Source organism: Anastrepha ludens, chromosome 2 (assembly GCF_028408465.1).
Source record: "Anastrepha ludens isolate Willacy chromosome 2, idAnaLude1.1, whole genome shotgun sequence".
NCBI lineage: Eukaryota > Metazoa > Arthropoda > Insecta > Diptera > Tephritidae > Anastrepha > Anastrepha ludens.
Genome location: NC_071498.1, coordinates 45,014,500 through 45,039,937, shown reverse-complemented (window position 1 = coordinate 45,039,937; position 25,438 = coordinate 45,014,500). Strand labels below are relative to the sequence as shown.

The following is a 25,438-nucleotide window of genomic DNA, read 5'->3' as shown; positions in this document are numbered from 1 at the left end:
GTTTTGTTTTCTTAAAATTTCAAAATCACAGCAATAATAAACAAATATAAATATATACAATATAATTAACTTTGCTTTTAAAATATTCGGAGAAAAAACACATGGCAATCCTGACTGAAAATATTTCTCAAGCATAAAATATTTTATTCAATCGCTTCTGCTCACTTTTTTTAATCTTTACCTATTTTCACATTCTTCCTTTGCAGCACCAACACAATGCCAAGAATTAAATTGTTGCACACACACTATCAACTTTTGGCGTTAGCGCTTGTCATCATCGCACCGTTAGTCAGCTGTAAGTACTAATGACACTACATAACATTTCTCACCGCCTCTTTGATTTTTACTTTAATTTTTACTCATCCAAATTTCTTTATATTGTATTTCCATCTCTTTTACAGCCGAAACGAATCGCCCGCCTGTATTCACTCAAGTCCTCAATAATATTGTGCTTGAGGAAAATGCAGCCGTAGGTACAATTGTCGCGCAACTGCAAGGCTATGATCCGGAGGGCAGTAATGTTACCTTTGGTGCCATCGGCTCGGAACACTTTGAAGTGGATCCCATTACGGGTGTTATAAAATTAATTAAGCCATTAGATCGCGAGGAGAAAGACAGTCTACTATTTTATGTTACGATACGGGATCGTGTCAATCCCGATGGTGAATCTGATCAGGATAATATCGTACAAGTGCCAATCACTATTATTGTGCTGGATGAAAATGATAACCCACCAGAATTTCAGAATGTAAGTTACATTGTATTGTATTATATAATTTAATTGCTAGCGTTGAACGTAAACGGACGTGTTTTTCCGACCTCCCGCGTTAACTAAGTTTATTGGTAATATACCTAATCGTTCGTGCGACAGTGACTCGATTTAACCTATCGTTTTACTTGGACACTTTTTTATCCACAATGCCATGCATATGCGGTCAAAAGGTTGACCGTGGGCAGCCAAACAAAAAAATTCAGTGTGTTAAGTGCAGTGAATTTTACCATCTTACTTGTGAAAATTTATTGCCTGCTGACATTGAGTACCTGCTGAAAATAAATAAGCAGTATTGTTGTAAACAATGCACAAAAGCGCGCCGTAATTCGTTCCTACTGTCGCCTCGCTCAGTTTCTCCGCCAATAGATGCAGACAACAACAATCAACATCAAAATATTTCTGAGACCACCAATATTTCATCGCTTCCAGCTACTTCGGTACCCGTAAGACCGAATCCATCAGAGGAGTGCAGCAAGCAAGAAATCAACCTGCAAGCTGTTTTCGACGAAATTAAATCTCTTAGATATGCTCAGGAGAAAATGATAGCTGTAATTAGCTCTTTGCAAACCGACAAGAGAAATCTAATTAATCTAGTTAAAAAGGTAGAAGAACTACAGTTTGAGGTAAAAGCCGTTCGTCACAAACTTTGCGATCTCGATGTCGCTGCTACTATTCCCGCTTTGGCTAATGATATAAAAGCCCTTCACAACAATTTACATGTACTACACAACAATAATTCTGCAACAACAAAAAACAAGGATCGAGTACTTGTTTCTAACTCAACACCACCATCTTTCTCTTCTGCTCCATCTACCTCTTATGCTGCCGCTGCTGCAGCCGCTGCCAACTCTCCATGCAATACCGTACGAAATGCTAAGATTTGCAATAAGCTCTTTCTCGCTGCTCCGCCTAATGCCAAACAATCTAAAACAGTAGAATCACAAAAACATGCTACGCACTCTCCTGCGCTGCTTACGTCGTTGCTATCACAAAGCAATCAAGCAGTGCCGTCGGATAACCCTTCTCTTGCTGATTCGCAGCAGCAGTCGGTTAATGATGAAATGTTTACAACTGTTGGTGCTAAGAACAAAAATCCAAAACGTAAACCGAAAAACACTGTTGTTGGCTGCAATGCAAACCGTGAACTGGATGTAATTGTAGCTATGAAGTGGGTACATTTGTCATATTTCAACCCCACAGTGACCGCTGAAAGCATAATCGAATATGTACACAACCACGCAGCGATCGATAAGAGCGAACTTTCTTGTTATATGCTAGTAAAGAAAGACGTCGAACTTAAAGGACTAAAGAGAGTATCATTTAAGCTTGGTGTGTCTGAAAAAAATTATAACAAGATTTTCGACGCTTCTCTCTGGCAAGAGAATATAAAAGTGCGTCCGTTTAAAAATTTTCAAAGAGAAGAGACGAAACCGCCGCACACCTAACGTGTACCGACGTTAAGTTATCAAATACGGCAGACTTTCTACTGTATTATCAGAATGCTGGCGGCATAAGAACTAAAATGCTACCATTGTTGTTTTTCTCCTCTTCATCTGTCTATGATATCATAGTTTTAACAGAGACTTGGCTTTCTGAATGCCATTATACAGCAGAAATATTTGACTGTCAACTGTATAATGTATTTCGTAAAGACAGATGCTCCCGCACTACTGGTCTCTCTAAAGGTGGTGGCGTACTTGTTGCTGTAAGTTCGAGGCTACCCAGTACACAAATCACTTTGTCACCAAGTATGAGTTCCGACAACGGATATTTTGATGTTGATCAAATAATAATTAAAATTAATTTAGGAAAATCGAATGAATTATACATTAGTGTAAGTTATATACCGCCTTCAAGCCCAATTGAATTATATAAAAAGCATGTAATTAATTGTTGTACAACACTGGATAGTCTAACTGGCGGTCAACACATAATTATTTTGGGTGACTTCAACTTACCCAATGTTAATTGGTGTTTCGACGATGATGCTAAGAAATTAGTACCATATGGGGTATCAAGCGAGAGTGAATGTGAGGTGCTCGACACTTTTGCGGAATATAACCTCTGCCAGATTAACAGAGTACACAATGATATGAATCGCTTACTTGATTTAGTATTCATAAGCAATGATCTAAAGTCCGATGTCGAGTCCCTCTCTTCACCCCCTCTTCCTAACTCCATACACCATAAAGCGTTATGTGTACGTTTTAAACATATAAACTATATCAAATCAGTTATTAATAATTGCATAAATTATAACTTCTATAAAGCCAATTTCAACCAGATATCGCGGTCATTGGATTTGGTAGATTGGGAAACTGTCTTAAACAAACCCGTACTATCACAGATGTATGATGATTTCGTAGGAAGACTAGAAAGTGCAATTCATATGTTTGTTCCAATAGTGTCTGCAAAAAATCAGTCCAAACCGGCCTGGTACAATTCTAGGCTCATTAATCTTAACAATAAAAAAACCAAAGCATACAAATTATACCGCAAATCTAAAAATAACGTAAAACTTTATGAAGCGTACAATCGTTTGCAAAAAGAATTCGATGTTCTGAACAAATTTTTATATCAGAACTACATTTCTAAAGTAGAGAGTGGTATCAAAGAAAATTGTAAATCTTTTTGGCAGTTCATTAACGGTAAGAAGAAAACCACTGGAATTCCAGAAAAAATGCATTATTTGGGGGAAACGTCGTCGGACATTCAAAAAATTAGTAATCTTTTTGCAGATTTTTTTAGATCTGTTTATGTTCGTCAATCCGACACCGGAATAGAAGATACCTCTTTTAACAGCTCACGAACAAATAAAGGTTTCCAGCTCTCATCTAATGATGTACTCAGGAGCCTATCGGCCTTGGCAAATGACCCAACTCCTGGAGAAGACGGCTTCCCTCCTATATTACTAAAAAACTGTGCTACATCGCTAGCAAAACCATTAACAATTATCTTCAATAAATCACTAGCTTCTGGTGAGTTTTTCCATAATTGGAAAAAATCGTTTATCATACCGATACATAAGTCTGGAAGTAAGTCGGAAGTCCAAAATTATCGCCCTATCTGCAAAATCTCTTGCATACCTAAACTCTTTGAAAAGCTAGCTTATGATTTGATTTTCTTCCAAATTTCAAATCTCATATCGCCTAATCAGCACGGCTTTGTTAAGAGTAGATCTACTGTTACGAATTTAGGGTTATTTACAAATTATGTTCTAAACCAATTTGAAACAGGCCAACAATGCGATGTCATATTCACTGATTTTTCGAAAGCGTTTGATCGAGTCAGCCATAGTATCCTACTTAAAAAGCTGGGTTCATTTGGTCTTCATCCTAGCTTACTCAAGTGGCTTGCATCTTATCTAACAGATAGAACTCAATTCGTTCGTATAAATAACATAAAATCTGATGCCATCAAAGTTACCTCAGGCGTACCTCAAGGTAGCCATCTTGGGCCACTATTGTTCTTAATGTTTGTTAATGACATTCCAGACGTTTTCGAGACATCACGTTGTCTGATGTATGCAGATGACCTGAAAATTTACAGTCGGGTAGAGAAAGTAACTGACTGCATAAGACTTCAGGAAGACTTAGCCAGATTGGAAGCTTGGTGTGATAATAACTCCTTACCTCTTAATGCTGGTAAATGCCAGCACATGTCATTCAGTAGACGAAAAGTTACGATTGATTTCGATTACAAGTTGGGCACTACCACCCTCACAAAAATTTACGAAAAGAAAGACTTGGGGGTCATATTTACATCAAAAATGTCATTTTCCAAACATATAGACTTTATGATTGCCAAGTCTAGATCTATGCTTGGATTTGTAATAAGGAATTCGAGGGAGTTCCAGGATATCTCTACGCTGAAAAATTTGTATTTTTCTCTTGTGAGATCAAACCTCGAATAATGCAGCATCATTTGGGATCCATTCTATATGGGTTCATCTTTAAGAATTGAGAAGGTTCAAAAACGTTTCACTCGATTTGCTATTTATTCACTTCGTTGGCCTTGCAGTTTGCCTGCATATAAAAGTAGATGTCTTTTGTTAGCACTGCCAACTTTAGAAATGCGGAGAAAAACTTCATCGGTAATGTTTATAAGAGACATAGTTACGAATCATATCAAATGTCACTTCTTGCTGGAGCTAATACTCTTTAATTGTCCCACTCGTAACCTAAGACTCAGCAATATGTTCCATTTACCTTATCACAAGACCAATTTTAGTCGAAATGAACCGCTCACACGTTGTATAAGACAGTCTAACCAATTATGCAAACATTTGGATATATTCTCTAACTCACGAGAGACTTTCAAATCAAGACTTAATCTGGAGATACACTTTTTGAATTGTGACTAATGTATCTCACAGTATTGTTTACCATAAATTATATTTAAGCTTTAATATTAGTAATCTATTTAAGTTATACTTTAATTGATGAATAAATAAATAAATAAATTTATTTCACATCACCTCTCTTAGGTGTTTGGCCGAGGTCCAGGTAAATAAATAAATATTTCGTAAACGAGATGTGGTTATTCAAAAATGAGACTGGTGTATGATTTTACTTTGATTTCATATTTATTTAAGATAGTATCACTTTCTACATCGACCCCTTCTCTTTTCCTGCAACGCTCCGTGCGAATCTTCCATTGCCAGAAGTATTCTTCTGTCAGCTCCTTCAGGACGTATGTCGCTTTCTATTTCACTGCTTCAAAGGACTTCAAACTTCTTTCCAACGCAGAAGAGACACTCTTCTTCCTGTGCTACCACCACTGTGCATTTGTATCCATTCGGACGACATGACCTAGCCAACGAAGCCGCTTTGTCTATGTCGTCATAAAGCTCATTGTTCCACCGCCTACGATACTCGCCGTCTCCAACGTGCAAAGGTCCAAAAATCTTGCGCAGAATCTTTCTCTCGAACACTCCAAGTGACGCCTCATTGGATGATGTCATTGTCCACACTTTTGCACCATACGACAGGACGGGACTGATGAAAGCCTTATAAAGTGTTAGTTTTGTTCGTCGAGAGAGGACTTTACTACTCAGTTGCCGACTTAGTCCAAAGTAGCACTTGTTGGCACGAGAGATTTTACGTTGGATTTCTAGGCCGACATTATTATAGGTGTTAATGCTGGTTCCTAAGCATACGAAGTCTTTTACAACCTCGAAATCATAACTGTCAACAGTGACGTGGGTGCCTATACACGAGTGCGCCGACTGTTTGTTTGATGATAGGAGATACTTCGTTTTGTCCTCAATCACCACCAGACCCATTCGCTTTCTTTCTTTATCCAGTTTGCATAAGGCAGAACTAACAGCTCGGTTGTTAAGAACAATGATGTTAATATCATCGGCATACGCCAACAATTGTACGCACTTTTTTATAAGAGAGGTACTTTTCTATAGCCCCGCCAGCATCATTATTATATGGCTTCATATTTTATCATAGAAGTAGCTGGAGAGAGGAAGTATACACATTTTCATGCATTTGGACATGGAATATTTCGAGACTTAACTGTCTAAACTTCATACCGGCTCCCGTTTGTTCATTCTCAGACTTGATCCATCTGTAAACCGTACTTTCGAATTCTTCTTCTTAATTGGCGCGATAACCGCTTACGCGATTTTGGTCGAGTTCGTTTCTTTCTCGTGCTAACCGGCGCCAGTTGGACACACCAAGTGAAGCCGGAGCGTTTGTATCCATTCGGACGACATGACTCAGCCAACGTAGCCGCTGGATCTTTATTCGCTGTGCTATGTCTATGTCGTCGTAAAGCTCATCGTTCCATCGCCTACGATATTCGCCGTTGCCAACGTGCAAAGGTCCAAAAATCTTGCGCAGAATCTTTCTCTCAAACACTCCAAGCTTCGAAATTACAGTTTACATTTCACAGAAAAACTCTTTCAGGATACTGGAATACTGATATGGCCGGAAGTTACGGATCACAGCATACCTATTTTCGTAGGAACTGTAGATATGAGGAAGAAAGGGATACCATTAGTCACTTCCTACACGAATGCCTCGCGTTTCAAAGAATGTACTTCAGTTTGCAGGGGACCTCTCCTTCAAGGACCTAAACAGTTGGGGTACAGTCTTACAGCAATGGGTGATTGGATCCGTCAAAAGATCGAGTTGTTTTAAGGACCTGTAGAGGTAGAAACAGAAAACATTTTCTATGTCATCATAATGGATGTCTGGGGTCATTCGGTAAACTATTTTTATAAGCCGCCCGGCAAGACCTAACTTAAATACATTTTTTTTAATACATACAGTTTGTACTTATAATTAAAATCTTCGACATTTAATATAAATCTCATTAATTTTTTTCGGCGCCCGTATAGCCGAATGGGTTAGTGCGTGACTACTATTCGCGAGTGCGTAGGTTTGTATCTCCGTTCATGAAACAGCAAATTATAGAAAAAATTTCCTCTAATAACGGTCGCCCCTCGGCAGGCAATGGCAAACCTCCGAGAGTATTTCTGCCATAAAAAGTTCCTCATAAAAACCATTTGCTGTTCAGAGTCCGTTTAAAACTGTAGGTCCCTCCATTTGTGGAACAACATCAAGACGCATGCCATATGTAGGAGGAGGAGCTTGGTCAAACATCTAACAGAAGTGTGCGCGCCAATTATTTATTTATTTATTTTATTCAAATATGTCTTCTCCTCTCCGTCTAGACACCATATGAAACAGATGTCAATGAAGATGCCTCCGTTGGCACAACAATTTTCAACCAAATACTGGTAACAGACCGCGATACTATCGGCGAGAGTCTCGACTTAAAATGTCTGCCACAAGAGCAAAGTCCGGAGGCGTGCAACAAGTAAGTGCATACATACAAACAAACATACATACGCACAAATATTTTATTTAATTTCTGAATGTCTTGTTTACATTTCATAAATTTTAACAACTACTTATGTATGTACGCCTTGTTGTTCTACACCCACACAGATTCCGCTTGGAACCATTATCGCGTGAGCCGACCGTGCTGAAGGCGGCCGTGGTGCTGAATGATACGCTGAATTATAATCAGCGCATGATTTATCACTTTCAAATTGAAGCAACGGTAAGCATTTACAATATAATTGGTAGTAGTGGGGGTGGTACTGCCAATTGGCGACTTTTTAATGTGCAATTAAGCGTTTAACAATTTTTACTTTACTTTTCTTTCTTACTTACCAACGTGTCCTTTTTTCTTTTTTGGTCTTGTTTCCTTTCACCCTCTTTAGGATGGCGTACATAAATCACAAACGAATTTCGAAGTACGCGTTAAGGATGTACAAGATAAGCCGCCTGTATTTCAGGGCTCCTTGTCGGCGGTCATCGACGAGGATAGTCCCATTGGCACGCTGGTGCTGAAGGTGCAGGCGCGCGATGGCGATACAGGCGAGCCGAGGAAAATCGTTTACGATTTGTTAACGAGTAAGTGCAATAATTAAGTTGATTAATGGAGGTGGCTTCTTACGCAATTATCTGATAAATTATTGAGCGCTGAAAAGGCGATTAACAACGTATGTATGTATGTATGTGCGTGCATTAACACAAGATGCAAGCACAATTTCGCCATTACCAGAAACGAATAATGAAGTCATCTTTGCATTTATTAAATAGTTATAAATAAAATTTGTGCGGCCCTTCGATCCTTGCGGAAGCTGGAATAAATGTTTGCATTCCATATACTGTGTAAAAATACATCTTAGAGACAATCCAGATCCGGAAATTTAGTTATAACTCAAGAATTGAAAAAATCTTGGCATGCACTTTTATAGCCCATTAGATTGTACTGTAATAAATTGAAAATTTGAAGTGGCTCAAAAATCGCATATGATTTTTGACAATTTTTTATAAATAAATAAAATTTCATATAAAGCTTCCGACTTCAAACGCACACTTATTATACTAGAAATGAATGCGCCATGAAACTGCATACTCAGAAGTTGTCTAAAGATTCTGGTTCAAATTAAAAATTGAAAATTTGGATGATAATTTTTTGAAATTTATTAAATTTTGTTTAAGTTTAGAATTTATGGCAATAAGTTTCTGTCCTTTCTTAGCCAAAGTTACGAATTATTTAAACAATTAAATAATACATGATATTATGTGAAGTATGTGCTACAACTCTACTCCATCCTTCAGGCAGCATACGGATTCCTCTGACGAAAAATTCGAGTTCTTTTGACTTGATCCATTCATTGAGCCAGTTTGCGATGCCCTCGTAAAAAGTGAACCGCTCTCCAATAAGGGCTGACTGCATTAATCGGAACAGATGTTAGTCCGAAGGTGCAACGTCTAAGGAATATAGCGGGTGGGCAAGATTTCCCAATTCAGTCCCTCTAAATATTTCTGGACCGATTTAGCAACGTGTGGCTTGGCGTGGTCATGCAGCAAAATCAGTTTCATGTCTACCATCCTATTCCGGCCGCTTTTCTTTGAGAGATCGATTCAAACGCATTAGCTGCACACGGTAACGATCGCCAGTGATGGTTTTAGATGATTTAAGGAGTTTATAATAGATTACACCATTCTGATCCCACCAGTTGCACAACATAACCTTTGATGCATAAATATTTTTTTCCCTGGTTCACCTAGCAGGCTCTAACATATTTGACGCTTAGGGTTATCATAATACATCCATTTTTCATCGCCAGTGACGATGCGATGCAGAAAACCTTTTCTTTTCTGCTGTTCAAGAAGCATCTCAGAGTAATCAAACGTCTCTCGAAATCCCTCTCCTTCAATTGGTGTGGTACCCAGTTACCTGCTTTCTGGGCCATTTCCAACGCCGGCAAACATTTAACGACGGCTAATCCGTCAACATCTAACTCTTTAGACATATCGTCGAGGGTTCGTTATGCGTCCTCGTGACCTCGTGAAAACGAGTTAAAAAAATAATAATAATTGAGACGTACACTTCTGTTACTCCTATTTGTGGTGATCGTCTTGATGTTGTTCCACAAATGTAGGGGCCTACAGTTTTAAACCGACTCGGAACGGCAAATGGTTTTTTATGACGAGCTTTTTCGTGGCAGAAATACACTCGAATGTTTGCCATTGCCTGGCGAAGGGCGACCGCTATTAGAAACAACTTTTTTTCATTTTTTTGTTTCACGGAGATTCGAACCTACGCACTCCCAAATGATAGTCATGCTCCATCCCATCCGGCTACGGCGGATTTTTTTTTGTGCACCATTTAGAGGAATGGCAGGGACTGAATCAGTCGACTTATTACTGGAGATTAGAAATGAGTGAGTCTCGAGGTCTTGAGAGCCGTAAACAAAAACGAGGTTATCCAAGTTATGACGGAAAACGTTGCTGATAGCTTTTTTCCAGATCATGACAGTGCCAGCTCGACAGTGACTAGTAACAGTTAGATATTGGTATGTTGGATTCCTAGCTAGGAGCACACATTTCCCGTGTATGGTCTGAACTCGCCGGAAATTTGTAGATCTTGTACCCAAACAAAGCGCAGACCCATTCCCTACTCTTTATGTCCGAGTTTTGTTGAAAAAGAAGACAATCCAACGTTGCCGATCCCGCCCTAGAGCACCGATGTCGTCACCTACGACTTTTCTTACACTCAGAGATGAAGTAACTTCTCGAGATAGCCCATCATAGCGACGAGAAGTACTTCAAGGAAGCTGTAACCGTGATGCCGAATGAGTTAACTTCAAGGAATCACCAAGAGTGTGTCATGGAAACAAAGTTAGAATCGTAAATGTGAAAAACATTAGGGAGATGTGGAGCTGTGATTTTGGGTTAAATGCGGCAGTAGGTGATGGTACAACGATTACTGCAGAACTATGATACTGCAAACGCATTGCGGTGGAAAACCACTATGGAGATAATTGTGTGGTTGAGCTATAAAAATCAAGTTTACGACATTGTCTGACTTTTTTTAGGCATACCTCTCGAAAGTTGTCACTTCTCTACATAATAAAGATCCGTTGGTTTTGTTTTCAAGTTCAAACTTCGGATTCTGAAAACACCCCTTAAACAAAAAAACAAGAAAAAGTATGGATATCAATCCAGACCACCAGAGCCTGGAGCAGTAGCGGGGATAGTAGCTTCCAAAAACCCTTGGATTTTGTGGGAAAACCTCTCGAAGTGTATTGTGGAGATTGTGGTTTAAAATCCGAATGCAAGTTGAGCTTGGTTTGATGAAGAGTTGCATTTCAGCCAGGTGCCGGGCCAAAAGTACGGCGGAGGTTTTAGATATACCTCGACCCTTGCTAGTGGGTATATTCTGTAAAGGCCAATTAGTACCGAAAATACTTGCATTCGGGGTATCGATAAATGCATTAACGCTCGATGGCACTTCTATAAGTAATTTTTATTCGAGAAGGCCGTGTTATGTATCCGATTTAATTTGATATGCAGTGCTTCCGATATAAAATAAATTTGGATTTTTTATGTATTTAATTACATACTTTCTTGTACATACGTCGATTATGTAACATATTGGAACTCGACTCGCTATAAGACACCGAAATTGATTTGTAACATTATTCGACCATTCTCGACGCTACGCGGAGAGGTTTAATTCAACTAGATGTTTTAATTAAAAAAATTCCCATATTACCATTTGATTTTCCCGTAGGTCTTCCTTGTCAAGAAGTAAATTTCAAGGCCGAGCCATTAAAAGTCTTTCGAAAACATCTGATCAATTCGAATTTTTATACAATCAAAGCAAAAAATTTAGTACATTCTACGGGATTATAGTGAAATTCTCACTTTACATGCAAAAAAAAGTCGCAAATCAGCGTTTTGCTATTTGTAATAAATTTACTTCAAATTAAATTCTCTGTAATTATATTTCTCCTTTTTGTAACTGCATTTATATATTATATGTACTTACATATCTATATCTTGATTGACCATCGTTGCATTTTTAATTATACTTTTAGATCCGATGGACTACTTTTTACTGGATGAGAAGAGCGGTGAATTGCGTACAGCTAAACCTTTGGATCGTGAGGCGCTTCCCGATAGCACAGGCTTAATAACACTCACTGTTAGGGTAAGTTGAATAACAATATGAAATACATTTTTCTTACCTTAAATTAATAATGCAATAACAAAATTCCTTTAAAACAGAAGCGCTGTAATAAGTCGAAACAAGAAATTAAAAAATTTTAAAAATAAATATAATATCTAGAGAAATTTAAAGCAATTAGTAATCAGTCAGTTTCAAGTCAGTACAAGCATTTCCAAAACAAATTTAAGTCCTTAACTAATCTGCTTTTCAAAAAGTATATACATATTTAATACTGAGTGGAACATCCAAGCTTATCTTAAGTCGTTTTGGAATTTTGCCAAATCTAAAAGGTCGAGTTCGAGTATACCTGATTCGATGATGTTGGAAGATAAATGTATACCTGCCAAAGCAGCTAACTTATTTGCAGACTTTTATATGTCGATTTATGTCTCGATTGTTGAGGCGTTTTCGCACCTTTCATCCGGGATGTCTTCAGTTCTAAATTTTGACAATTTGCACATCTCATCTGATGACATTTTCAAGGGGATCCTTTCTCTCAAACCTTCGTCACATACAAATTCTGACGGTCTTTCAGTTATCTTGCTCAAGAATTGTCCAGCGTTGCCAACTGCTCTTGAGGTTATTTTCAACAAATCTTTATTTATGGGCACTTTCTTAAATGAATGGAAATTTACACTCATCACACCTTTTTTTAAAGCGGAAGAAAGAGATGATGTTCGTAATTATAGGCCGATTTCCAAGCTATTAAACATCTCTAAACTGCTTGAAAGCGTTGTAGAAGACAAAATTTATTTTCCGGTTAAGTATTTAATTAACCCAAACCAACATGGTTTTGTAACTGGCTGCTTTACAGCTACTAATCTTGCTGTTTTAGCGAAGTTGATTGCGTTTACACGGACTTCTTTCTCTAAGGAATTTGACAAAGTGTCGCACGAGATTCTAGTAAACAAGTAAGCTTACTTGGGCTTTCACTCCACCTTTCTGCAATGGCTTTAGTCATATTATATTTGACGGACAGACGATGCGTGGTAAAAATCGATGAGGTTTTATCGAACCACTTTGTTGCTACGTGAGGTGTCCCCCAAGGGAGCATCTTAGGGCCACTACTTTTTGTCATTTTTATCAATGACATAAACAAATTTTGTACCTTTTCGAATTTCTTGCTCTTCGCGAATGATTTAAAAATTGTCTTATCTCTTAAGAACTCAGCGGATGCTGAGAAGCTTCAACTCGACTTGAACAATCTTAATCGAGGACATTTGGAGACCTTACGGCCAACTTTTGATTGATAGAATAGAGCGCGTTCAAAAAATATTTCTTAAGCAAGCATTACGTTCCCTACGAGTTGAGTCCCCTGTACTGTCCTATAGTTCTTAGCTAAAGCTATTGTAATTAATTTAGAATCTGTAGGAAATAGAAGGGCAGTCCTCTCGCTTGGGATGCGAAAATTGTTTAGCAATATTCTAAGGTGTTAAATCAGTTGAGATTTTCCCTAAACCTTTCCTTAGTCTTCCAAAAAAAGTCAAAAATCGCTTAAAAAATCTCTTTGTTTTATTTCCAGTCTTAAAATACAAGTAATTCACTTTATAATTCCGAAATATACAATTTTTTCCTTTGCGCTCTTTTCTGCTATTTTCTTTCCAGGCCCGCGAGCTTGTTAACGGTATAGCCAGTAGCGATCCGCTTACCAGCACTACCGCCCAAGCGACTGTAACCATACGCGATGTTAACGATTCACCGCCCACATTCAATAAGAAAGAGTACGAAGTGTCACTGCAAGAGAATACTGCACCGGGCACACCCCTTGCGCTCGACATGAATGTGACGGATCGTGATGTTGGCATCAATTCGAAATTCTCACTTCGTTTGGATGATGTATCTGGCGTGTTTGAAGTGGAGCCGAAATTTGTCAACGGTTTCTCACAAGTCAATATACGCGTCGGCAATGGCACACTCGACTATGAGAATCCCAATCAGCGTAAATTCATTGTGCTTGTCATTGCTGAGGAGACGGATACCAATCCGAAGCTATCTTCAACTGCTACCATCACAATAACAGTGTTGGATGCAAATGATAATAAACCAATTTTCGAACATGAATCCTACTCGGCAAGTATATCTGAAGCAGCGCTTCCAGGTCAATATATCACCACCATCACCGCAAAGGATGTAGACTCAGGGCAGTATGGTGATGCCGGAATACGTTATAGCCTTTCGGGCACTGGTGCAGAACTTTTTCATGTTAATGAGCAGACGGGTGTAATAACGTTGGCCGATTGTCATGCAGCTGCCGGTGGTACAAGTGACAGAGTAGGGCGTCAACGACGCGCATTGCACACACAGGCCGAAGCAGCCGATTATGCATCTCTACTGCCTTTCTTAGATATGGATAACTACAGTCATTTGGTGGCATCCTCATCGTCATCGGTGGAGGATAATGACCCGCCCGCTGCGTTATTCAATGCATTGGAAATCAACACAGAGCCAACGGTAGAGTATACTGTGGTGACACAATCGGAAGCACGCAGCAGCATTAACGATGTCATTAGTGAAGCAGCAACAGCACAAACAGCGCCAGCAGTAGCAACAGTACCAACAATACCATCCCACTTGTCGCCAGCGTTGACAACTAGCACAACTTACACCTCCTCTCTTCCGACAACAACCCAAACCAACATAGGCGCAGAGTTGCCGAGTACGTGCCTCGACTACGAAACGGAGACCACGTACTTTTTGTCATACAAAGTGAGTGACAGCTAACACGCGTAGTTCTTATTGCTATTGTTATGTATTGCATATTTTTTTATTGCTTCTGTTCTTGCCAGTGCTCAGGTTTCAGACCGGGCAAGTTTGTGGTAGTTATTTGAAATTCATTTGCAATTATGTGACTTCGATTTTAAGTTTCAAGTTTGTCTTCTACTCATTCGTATGTATGATTTGAATTTAATTTCGGTTTCACTTTGTTCGTCTCATTTTGCAGGCAACAGATGACGGCGGTCAAGGCCAAACATCCGTAGTAGCGCTGCGCATTTCAGTAACCGATGCCAATGATTCGCCGCCTGTGTGTGAGAGTCCGCTGTATCGCGCCGCCGTCGATGAGGGTGCACACGTATTTGACTCGCCGTTGGTGGTGAAGGCGCGCGATGCCGACACCATTTCCGACATTAGCTACCGCATTATTGGTGATAATCAAATCGCAAGCATTTTCACTATTGACAAACGTTCCGGTCAAATAACTGTGCGTCCAAATGCGACGCTCGATGTGACACACCTGAAGCGCGACTATTTGGTGTTTACCGTGGAGGCAAATGATGGCGTCTTCGCTACCAATTGTGGTGTAAATATAACGGTGCGTGATGTAAATAATCACGAGCCGCGTTTCCTTGCCGAAGAGTACTTTGCAGTGGTGGAGGAGAATTCGGAGATTGGCACAAGTGTGGAGAAGCTCCAAGCAGAGGATTTAGATTCAGGCAAAAATGCAGAAATAAGGTTGGTGCTAAAGATTTTCTATATAAAATTTAAGTATTTTAAAGCATCTACTTTATGAGCGTTCGTATCTGATGTGGATGGTCTATTAAAGGCCTCGCGATATCTTTGTGTATTAAATGTCACTAATATCTATTCCAAAGAGTCGCTCCTACGAGTAACTTCCATTGCAGCTATAGTATTTTATATGTAAAATACAATAGTTTTTGAGGTTTATTCATTTAATTTATTATTTATTTATTATGTCCCTTTCTGGGTATTTGGTCGAGCTCTTCCTCCTATTTGTGGTGTGTGTCTTAATACTGTTCCACAAATAGAGATTCTTACAGTTTTAAGCAGACTCCGAAAGACAAATGGTTCTTTAGGACGAGCTGAAATGCCTCAGAAATACATTCGGAGGTTTGTCATTGCCTGCCGAGGAGCGAGCGCTATAAGAAAAAACGTTTTCTATTATTTGATGTGCATGCACGGAGATTCAAACCTACGCACACCCGGACACTTCTCTTGGACGGACAAAAATTGACTGACAGTAAGTGTCCGCTCAAGGGAAGTTTCACTGTATCTCAAAATTCCATTGACTCAAAAAGTTCGAGTGCAAAGTCGTAAAAACGTGAAATTTTGGAGGAAAATATGGACTGCCTCGGAGTACAGTGGTATGGTTTCTTAATTTCTTGGCAAAAACATTTAAGGAGTGCTCCTAGAGTACTGAGTAGCTTCATTAAAAAATTTTCTAAGACTTTTGGGGGAAAAAATTATAGATTTTACTTGTCAGCTATTTCTCTTTAATACTACGTAATTCAATATTTGAAATTCAATGAACGTAAGATAATTTTTTGCCAACAGAATTCCACTGTGGGGCTTAAAATCAAAGAGCTTTGCAAAATGTCTCCATAAAAATCCACCCTACGACTCCGTGTAGTTCTCTATGGTACAACATGAAGCCAACCTCAAGGTACGTATATGACTTCTGTAAAGCAATAACACTAAGTGGCACTAACATCAAAATAGGTGGTCTTAATGGGTATTCGGCCACCGTAGTTGAGTGAGTTGGTGGGTGACTACCATTTGGCAGCGCGTAGGTTCGAATCTCCGTGCATGAAACACCAAAATGATAGAAAAAGTGCTCGTTCCACGGCTCCTCCCATTCGCCGTAGGGAGTCGGCTTAAAGCTGTAGGTCACTCCATTTGTGGAACAACATCAAGCCGCATACCACAAATAGGAGGAATAGCTTGGTCAAACACCTGAAAGAAGCGTACGTGCCAACTATTGTTATTTTTTAACGGATGCCCTTTATAAAATTCTTCTTCTCTTGATTGGTGCGGTAACCGCTTACGCGATTTTGGCCGAGTTTAACAAAGCGCGCCAGTCTTTTATTTCTCGTGCTAAATCCCCTATAATATTAATTATATTTTTCCTGCTTATCACCTAAAATCTCCTTACTAAATTTTCACCCTCAGATACCGCATTGAACATGGCAGCTTTAATGATTTTCGTATTGACGAACGAACTGGTGATGTTTTCGTATCGCGCAAGTTGGATTATGATCGACGTAATACCTACCAAATCGAGGTGCTGGCAACTGATTTGGGTACACCAAGCTTATCAGGCACAACTATGCTTACGGTCAACATAAACAATAGCAACGATAAGGATCCATATTTCACACCGGCCACGCAGCATGCAGATGTGAGTAGCTGATAGTTTATTTATTTATTTCCGTATTTATTCAAATACATACATACTCGTATATACTTTTACATCTATTTATTAAAGGTTTTTGTGCTTGAATTTTGAATATCGAAACATGCGTCGGGAAATTAAAAAGTCTCGGAATGAAGAAAAAGCGGTGTAACATTTTAATATTTTTTGTCTTTTTCGAAATATTTAGCTCCAAATCTCTCATAAAATTTATTTGTAACTTAAAAAACAATGTTGTCTAGGCTTCCGAAATAAGCCGAATTTACTTAATTTTTTCCCCTTGAAGGACTCTCCTTAATTTTAGGAAATATTTGTATATAGCATATGTATAATAATAGTCTGAAGGAGCTTAATCTAGAGCCAAACTTCAAAGGCTTAGGAACTTGTTTTTGCTTTTTCTTTGTTTATTTTGGGAATCAACGACAATTTATATCAGTACTACCGTAGCTGAGTTAACCGAGTTGAAATGTTCGTTTGCCACTCGGCTACTGACACTTTTCCGTAATAGTCGACCAAAAAGAAGGCTTTTAAATTCCAAATAAGTGTATCCATAATCTTTGCAGCCGATTATGCACTGTGAACTCCTTTTGCGAGGCTGCACCTTTTAATGCACTGCTGCATAAACTTCTGCTTCGACTAGTTCTGCTTACTGCAGTGATGCAAGTCTTCTCGGCACTTGTCTTGCGCAGATCCCAGACATATCAAGATGATCATGGAAAATATGCAATTGATCGACAATACAATTTGCTTACATTTTCAGCAAATATGCTAATCATTTTCAATTAACTCCACCTTTCTTTAGTAGACTACAGTCTGTGTCAGAAGAAAATAACCGTTTTTTTTTTCTTGTAACGTCAAGATGTATTTCGTTCTGCTTTTTGCTGCATAATAGTTCCACTCAAGGGCTACGATGCCAGTGCTAACTGAGGTTAGTGTCGTTCGAAACTTTCCCGTAAACGCAACTAAACGTTTCAAAGCGTTTTGAGGCGGTATTTTTTTGTCGCATTCGAAAGGGCAGAAATTATCTTACGCCGCGGCTGCAAAAGTAATTAAAAAACCAAAAAAGTGTGAATGCGTTATCTTCAGTATTGTTTTCTCTTCTATGTGAACTAAAAAAAACATCCAAAAACTTTTTTAAGCGACTTTTTTACCCAGTTGAAGAGTTTTTTTTTTTCCTTGAAAAACCACTTTTTTTTCTACCTTCCCCAAAAATTCGAATTTTACGTGTTTCTCCCAATTTTCTTAGTTCACATCGAAGATAATTATATCAAAATTAATAATCTTTTTTTTTTGTTTTCAGATGAAAATTGCAAGTTGTATCTTGTACAGAAGTTGGATACTTCAGTGGCAAGGCGCTCTGGGAATCTATTGATAACTCGGCTTACAATATATTGTTGGAGATTGTACACAAATTTTTTTTTAGTTCAAATATATATTAAACTATCCCCAAAACTTCATTTGGCTAATTGTTTTTTTTCTCATCCTACAACGCTTCGCGAAAACTACTGAATTGAGGACATCTAATTAGCCCGCCGGCCTTAAAGCAACTCGTGCGTCAAGTTCGCAAAATCTAGTCCTGTTTGTCGACAAGCTATGCAGAAAAGCTGGTTCAAAGCATAAAGAAGATGTCAGGCTATACTCTACAACGATGAAGACTACACAGCTTATTGAGTGATTGCGACTCGTAGTTTTGTACATACTTTCATGTAAAAAAATTTTAAATGTATATCTTTTATATTTCATGAATAATCCCGGTTCCTTTTTTCTGATAAAGACTGCGTGTCTTTTAAAAGTCTTTGTTTTTCCGGGCCAGAGTCCGCGTAAACAAAACTCTTCCAAAATAATCTGTGGGTTTTTTCCCAACCTAGAGAGGAACTTAATATCGCATGAAGCTCAATTTTGTCTATAGTTGATGTTTTCTCAGTGATTGATTTATTTATCCGGTGATATACATATCAAAGGACCGAAGGAAATTTTGTATTTATAGTTGTATAGAGACGTCAGATAGTGCTAGGTAAAATAAATCTCTATTTCCTTTCATTTATTGAACTTACTGACCTTCCAACGCATTTGGACTGGCGGCCCGAGCTCCTCTCAGTAACACAATTTCTAGGTAAACTCATTGACAGGCTTCCTTCTGAAGAAAATTACGGAATAACACCCTGATGCGAAGCATAAGGAAAGATCCGAGTTTTTTAATTGAAATAATAAAATGTCATTAAAATTCTCGGGATTCAATGGAAACGACATAAACGACAGCTTGTCATATTTGCCATTGAAAACTTCTCAGCGGGTCTGAAACGATCAAATATCTCTTCTGTTGCTCGACCTCAGCCTCCATGTACGTGCAAGCTGATAAATACAAGCTGGCATTCTTTTACAATAGCTATGGCTTGATGGAACTGCTGGGGTCAAACCCATTCACCTCGCTTAATGGATATAGTTTGCAAATATTTTACAATAAATCTATGTCATTTTATGGCGCCTCGAAAAGCGCACACTCGTCGCAGTCTTATGTACATAAACTACGCAAAGCGAACGAGTCTCCTCTGCGAATCTCCTGTGACAGTCGAGTCTACGCTACCGGAATAATGCGGATTTATAGCTTATATGGTCAAAAACTGACCCATTTTGGAGAATACTGTTGCAACAACAACTACATCAATTAATCACTTTTTACCCCCTGCTGTCCAGGGATAAAATTATGTAGCTCTTCTCATAACGAAATTCGCCAGCACAGTCCAATGCCATATTGGTCTTGTAACAGTAGATATACTATGTGGATGGATTCGAAAATCGTCCTGGCGTGACATTTTAAGCCACATAATGAAAACTTACGACTCCAACTACACCGAAAAACCATCGATCTGGGTGGAAATGCCATTTGATGACAATTGTAAATGACAACGGCAAACTCTCGGATTTAGGTAGAAAGGGATTCAGTCCCTCTCAATGTGATGGAAAAGTTCTGAAAATTTAATACCATTAAAAAAAATTACCCGACTTGGCCACAACTTGCTGCACGAAACTACGAACTCCCTGGAGTGTGTCTAACCGATGCCCTCTCGACTCTTTTATTGCAATTATTATTCGATTTTATCTTAATTTTTAATATTATTTATTTTTACTGCAAAAGCTGTGAAATTTGTACAATTTATTTAATATTTTTCTCTGCTTTTACCCCTTAGGTTCCCGAGGATGCTCCTGTTGGCACATTAGTCCACACTCTGGTCGCACTCGATCCCGATGTGCCCACGTACAGCGCACTCGAATTCGCAGGCACTGATATTACCGTCATCGACAAAGATGGCAAAGAAGTGCCAAACAGTGAACAGTTTAAAGAATACTTTACCATAAATCGCAAAGGACAAGTGATCGTGAACAAGCAGTTGGATCGAGAACTCTTTGCCGTAAGTCTAGCGTCTAATCTAAAGAGTTTATTTTAGTTGTATTTATTTGTTCTACCTTCTGCAGGTCATACGAATCAATGTGCTTGTAACGGATAGCACCGCACCCACTGTACAGCAGGGCCGTGGACTGCTTAACATACAGATTACGGATGTCAATAAAACGCCACCGGTAAGGGAATTGCGCTAACATCATTTTTTACAGATTTACACTTTTCGGAATTTTTTTTTTTGTTACGCTAAGCTCTCTTTTTGCAAAAATAATTCATTTTTGTTTGTGGTTTCCAGTGAGCTATCCGAATCATTGTAACCTATATTGTAGCTTAGATTATTGTAAAGGTCGATGTATATGTTACTAAACGAAGGGCAGAGGAGGTAATAAAAATAACAATTTCAGTTGTGGGATTTGTTTTCCTAAATTTATGCCAAATACTCACAGTACTGATAAACCAATGGATACTTGTATTATATTTTTCGCCACATATATAACGAACAAGGGAAATTTGCATGGTATAAAATAGCGAACAGTTATGCTGCCAATTATGACATCCAATGCGCAGAAGAATATGTTCTCCACTGCTTGGGCCAAAATGGAAGGTAGAAGTAGCTCGCGACCTTCTTCTGCCAAAATAGGGAACCTAAAAAAATTAGAAGAAAACTACTTTTAAAAAGTGGTCCAAATTCAAGTTTTATTTTTAAGAAACAAAAAAATCATAACCAATCAAATCAACCGGCCTTATGCCGAAATTCGTTGTAATTTATACAACTAATTTATTCGCATTTACTATAATTCGCGATAAGACTGAACTTCTTCGGCACATTATACAAGTAGCTTATTGTTAAAGAATGCAAGAGGTCGCTCTCGCTTATCCAACAACACAACACAACACATTGTGGGGTCTCCGGCCACTCTGAAGTGGAGGGAAATGAAAGAGCGGATGAGTAGGTAAGGAAAGGCTCTCAGCTCAGCTTGGCCTTCAGCGAGTGGTAGAGGACATAAGCATTTCTCTATACGAACTGTACACTGCGATTGACTTGAGCGGAATCGCGGAAACCAATAGAAGGTGATCTCTGACTACTAGCTGCAGGGTGTCCAAAGCGCTCCGGCCAAGACTGAATCTTAAAAGGATAAAATGTCTGCTTAGATTCAACAAATGAACTACCAGCGTCCTCATGGGTGCTATAACGGGTCATTGCACTATTGGAACCCTAGCCACCCTACATCACAATGACTTCTGTAGGAGTTGTGGAGATGAAAAAGAAATTGAAGCGGCACAACCTCTCCTCTGTGAATGTCCTGAACTTCAAAGAAGACAGGCCAAATATCTTGGCGATTATTTCTTTCAAGAACTGAAAAATTTTCGAAATGTCTCACTGGAGCGACTAGTCATTTATATATTTATAATTGGCGCGTACACCCTTTTTGGGTGTTTGGCCGGGTTCCTCCTCCTATTTGTGGTGCGCGTCTTGATGTTGATTCACAAGAGGAGGGACCTACAGTTTCAAACCGACTCCGAACGGCAGATATTTTTTATGGGGAGCTTTTTCATAGCAGAAATACACTCGGAGGTTTGCCATTGCCTGCCGAGGGGCGACCGCTATTAGAAAAAACGTTTTCTTCATTTTGATCTTTCTCTGAGAGTGGAACCAACGTTCCCTCTGAATTCCGAATGGTAGTCACGCACCAACCCATTCGGCCACCGCGGCTGCCGGAGCGACTGGTTACCTATTTAAAAATATCTAAGTGGTTTAAGCAACTTTGTTAGGGGATGAAAATCAAATATAGGTATCACAATGAGCCTTGGGACCACTTAACTAGCCTAACTTAATTAGAAAAAGCAAATATCTCGCTTATTTACGGTCTAGTCTTGTCAACCAAACTTTGTAAGAACAAATTGATCGAACGATATTCATCTTAAAGACATAATCCTTTCTCTATTGCCCATATAACATCGATGTTTCAAGCCATCTCACCGACAAAAAAAATAATTGTGTCAAATCAGTTCCCCAATGCGACAATTTGACGTCACCAAGGGGCTTCATGACGTAAATATTGAAAAGGGGTTACATATGATCAACAGTTTGGGCACGGCATTCTACGTAAACCTAAAGGTCGTCCAAGCCGAGGATTTTAATTTCAACTCATAAAAAGTTGGTTGTTTTTGGTTCTGTGGTGTTTTGACAAAAAAGCATGCTGCCATTCTCTACACTTATTAGCATCTCAAAATTTGCGAGTGGATTCTTCGCTTCTCAGATGTGGTTCTAAGGATCAAACGGAGAAGCGATAATCAAACGGATGGTCCTTTTCCCTCAATTGCTGAATGAAGTGAACCCGGTGAATGAATAATCTGAAATCTTTATGCAAACTTTGGATAATGTTTCTAATGAGAGGAACCATGAATGTTTACCAGAAGCAATTTTTTTGCAAAGACATAGTCAAGGCGAATACTTCAATCATTGACCTTCAATGAAAGACAATTAACACCTTTACAAGCTCTCGCCTCATGATCCCATTCATGGATCGGACACGAGCCGGTATCCAGCGTACACGAAAAACTCGAGTTGCCACGAGAGACCCGTATAACACTGCCATCGGGATAGAATCCGACAAGTCGATACCAAACATATGTAAGTACACAGCACCCGCACGATACTAATCATCTTGGTTTCTAGGCTTATCGTTAGATGACCTCAATGGCAATACTCCTGCCGTTATCTCAATTGATCTTTATATTGTAGCCCAATATAATATTCCATTCTCTTACAAGCTTGTTAAACCTCCAAGGTTAAAGGTTACTTGGAAATTTAAGTAGCTAACTTTAAAGGTGGATGTAAAATACAACTTTGGAGTGAGGAATAGTTTATCGGCTCTGCGGGTAAAACTCACTTTATTTCATGGATAAGAAAATGGCATTTATTAGAGCACCGGCAACGACAGTATTTCATTTTGAAGGAAACTTCTTTAAGTAAATTCAACAGACTGCCCTGGAAATAAATTTGCAACATTGTACGAGTCGTGGCCGTATAACACTTTCTGGCGGGGAGGTGCTGCCAGTCTTGACATAAATCAATGATAAAAAAAAAAGAAACGTGAATTTGAACCACTTGTAAGGCACCCCATAATACTATTGAAAAATCGTTTCCATAGCAGTCGGTTCTACGTTACCGAAACGACCGGATTTATATCCGGCCAAGCATTGCCACTCCAGCAGCATTCCCCGTATGTAAGTATGGGGAATGTTTATGCTGCTACAACAACAACAACAACAACAACTATTGAAAAATAAAACGTTCATTCTTTACTCAATTTGCTCGTCAATCTAGTGCTATTTCTAGCAACGGCCAGCGCCGAATAGGTTTGTGCGTGGCTATGATTCGGTAGAATCTAGTTTCGAAACCCCCAGTGAGCATAAAACACCTGACAGAAAATATTTTTTTTTAGTAGCGGTCAGCCCTCTGGTGGCAATGAAAAATATTCGAGTTGCCATGAAAGGTCATCTGCCTTCCGGAGGCGGGATAAAACCCGCCATTTGTGGTTGTGGAACAATATCAAGATGCACACCTCAAATCGGAGTAAGATTTAACAAAGGATATACGTGCCAAAAAGATGTCGTGCATTCATCAGGGGAAAAAAGGATCGAAAAACATTTTTTTTAATTCTGATTAAAAAGTTAGAAATTTTGATGAAAGTCATTCGAATTTTTAAAAATCTTGTACAATGTTTGAAAGTTTGATTTCCATGATATTCATTGTAGAATGAGTTTTTTTCGTAGGATTGTATTTCTTATAAAGGTGCTGAAAGCTGTTCCAATTTCTTGCATAAATTTCATGCAAATGTTCTTGTCCCATGTATAACGAGTTATATTTGTATAAAAAATTTATAAAAACTAAAACAAAAAGAATGTGTTATATATTTCCAAAATGAAAATTTCAAAAAAGCAGTCAGAACTGGTCAAAAGATCGCGATTCTATTATTTTGTACGTAAGTGTATACATCTATATACATGTTCAGAAAGTACCGGGAATGTTTCAATAAAACAAAACAGAGTTAAATTTCAGGAAAACTTATTTTATCTCCTTCAAAATGTGACCTGTCTGAAGCAACACACATGTGTCAACGTTTAACCCAGTCCTCCATGCACACCTGGAAGACCGACGAAGGGATGGCCTTCAGCTCCTTCGTCGCATTCACTTTGATCTCCTCTATCGACTGAAATTTCCTTCCACGAAGTGGTAACTTCAACTTGGAAAACAAAAAGAAGTCGTACGAGGTAAATACGGGGCTGGCACGATGGTATTTACTTGGTGTTTGGTGAAATAATCCAGCACAATTTGGGCTCGGTGCGATGGCGCGTTATCATCATGCAAAATCCAAGAATTGTTTGCGTACATTTCCGGCCATTTGCGACGTACAGACAGACACTAGTGATCCGTTGGCGCTAAAAACTGACAGATGTGTGTCTTACAGTTCTACCAACATAAGAAAAAAATATGGACCGGTTCCCACGTGCTTGGTTCGTTTAAATTAAACATTCCCATTCCCGGTACTTTTTGATCATAGGGTAAGCTTATTTCGAATAATTTTGCATACTTACATAGCTATAATGTTTGCTGCGAGCCTCACATACCCAAATAGAAATTTCGCAAAAATAACCAGTGATACAAATAAGATATAGAATTCAGATAGTATTGTATTACTGCAGGACCTTTTCAACACATTGTAGATCTGTAAATTTGAAAAGGAGTCATCAAAACATTTTGAAAAAGCTTTTTGCAAAAACAATCGCCTAAGTCGATTTTTACTATTTTCATATCCGTGCGAAGTTTACGTGGATTCAATGTGGCTGCTTTATATAATATAGTAAAAATGTTTATGAATAAGATTCTGAGTTTTCCAAGTGGTATATCCCATGACTCTATTTTTGATATGACAACCGTATCCATGCGTTACGAAAAAGCATAATTTAAGCGGAACTCCTTTGATTTTGAATTTTGAAATATTTATGAATGTAAGTCAGTAAATTTTGTATATTTTATTGTAAAAAATAGACCAAAATAATTCAA

At 38.7% G+C, this 25,438-nt stretch overlaps 2 protein-coding genes across 5 annotated transcripts in view; one reads left to right on the top strand and one right to left on the bottom strand.

Annotated features, from left to right (window-relative positions):
* Positions 1-25,438, top strand: part of LOC128869991 (cadherin-87A) — a 290,958-nt gene that overhangs the window by 249,792 nt on the left and 15,728 nt on the right. For all 4 annotated transcript variants that reach the window (XM_054112599.1, XM_054112587.1, XM_054112591.1 and 1 more), the window contains 11 exons: positions 207-295; positions 402-748; positions 7,461-7,606; positions 7,738-7,852; positions 8,016-8,208; positions 11,691-11,803; positions 13,427-14,527; positions 14,763-15,271; positions 16,727-16,955; positions 20,156-20,377; positions 20,442-20,546. In XM_054112599.1, the coding sequence (XP_053968574.1) occupies positions 217-295; positions 402-748; positions 7,461-7,606; positions 7,738-7,852; positions 8,016-8,208; positions 11,691-11,803; positions 13,427-14,527; positions 14,763-15,271; positions 16,727-16,955; positions 20,156-20,377; positions 20,442-20,546 (3,159 nt within the window). In that variant the 5' untranslated portion in view covers positions 207-216. The remainder of the gene's footprint in view (positions 1-206; positions 296-401; positions 749-7,460; positions 7,607-7,737; positions 7,853-8,015; positions 8,209-11,690; positions 11,804-13,426; positions 14,528-14,762; positions 15,272-16,726; positions 16,956-20,155; positions 20,378-20,441; positions 20,547-25,438) is intronic.
* On the bottom strand, positions 16,965-25,433 carry LOC128870009 (uncharacterized). The gene is made up of 4 exons (XM_054112607.1): positions 25,178-25,433; positions 24,970-25,100; positions 20,812-21,012; positions 16,965-18,004 (listed from the first exon to the last, which is right to left on the bottom strand). Exons 1-4 carry the CDS (start codon positions 25,316-25,318, stop codon positions 17,989-17,991), a joined length of 489 nt encoding a protein of 162 aa, XP_053968582.1. The 5' UTR covers positions 25,319-25,433; the 3' UTR covers positions 16,965-17,988.

Excerpts from the sequence above, each read along its gene's own strand:
- LOC128870009 (XM_054112607.1), bottom strand. The coding sequence starts at position 25,318 with ATGGATACGGTTGTCATATCAAAAATAGAGTCATGGGATATACCACTT. Across the intron at positions 25,101-25,177 it reads TTCGCACGGATATGAAAATA|ATCTACAATGTGTTGAAAAG; the intron begins GTAAAAATCGAC and ends TCAAATTTACAG. Across the intron at positions 21,013-24,969 it reads GCAGCAAACATTATAGCTAT|GTTCCCTATTTTGGCAGAAG; the intron begins GTAAGTATGCAA and ends TAATTTTTTTAG.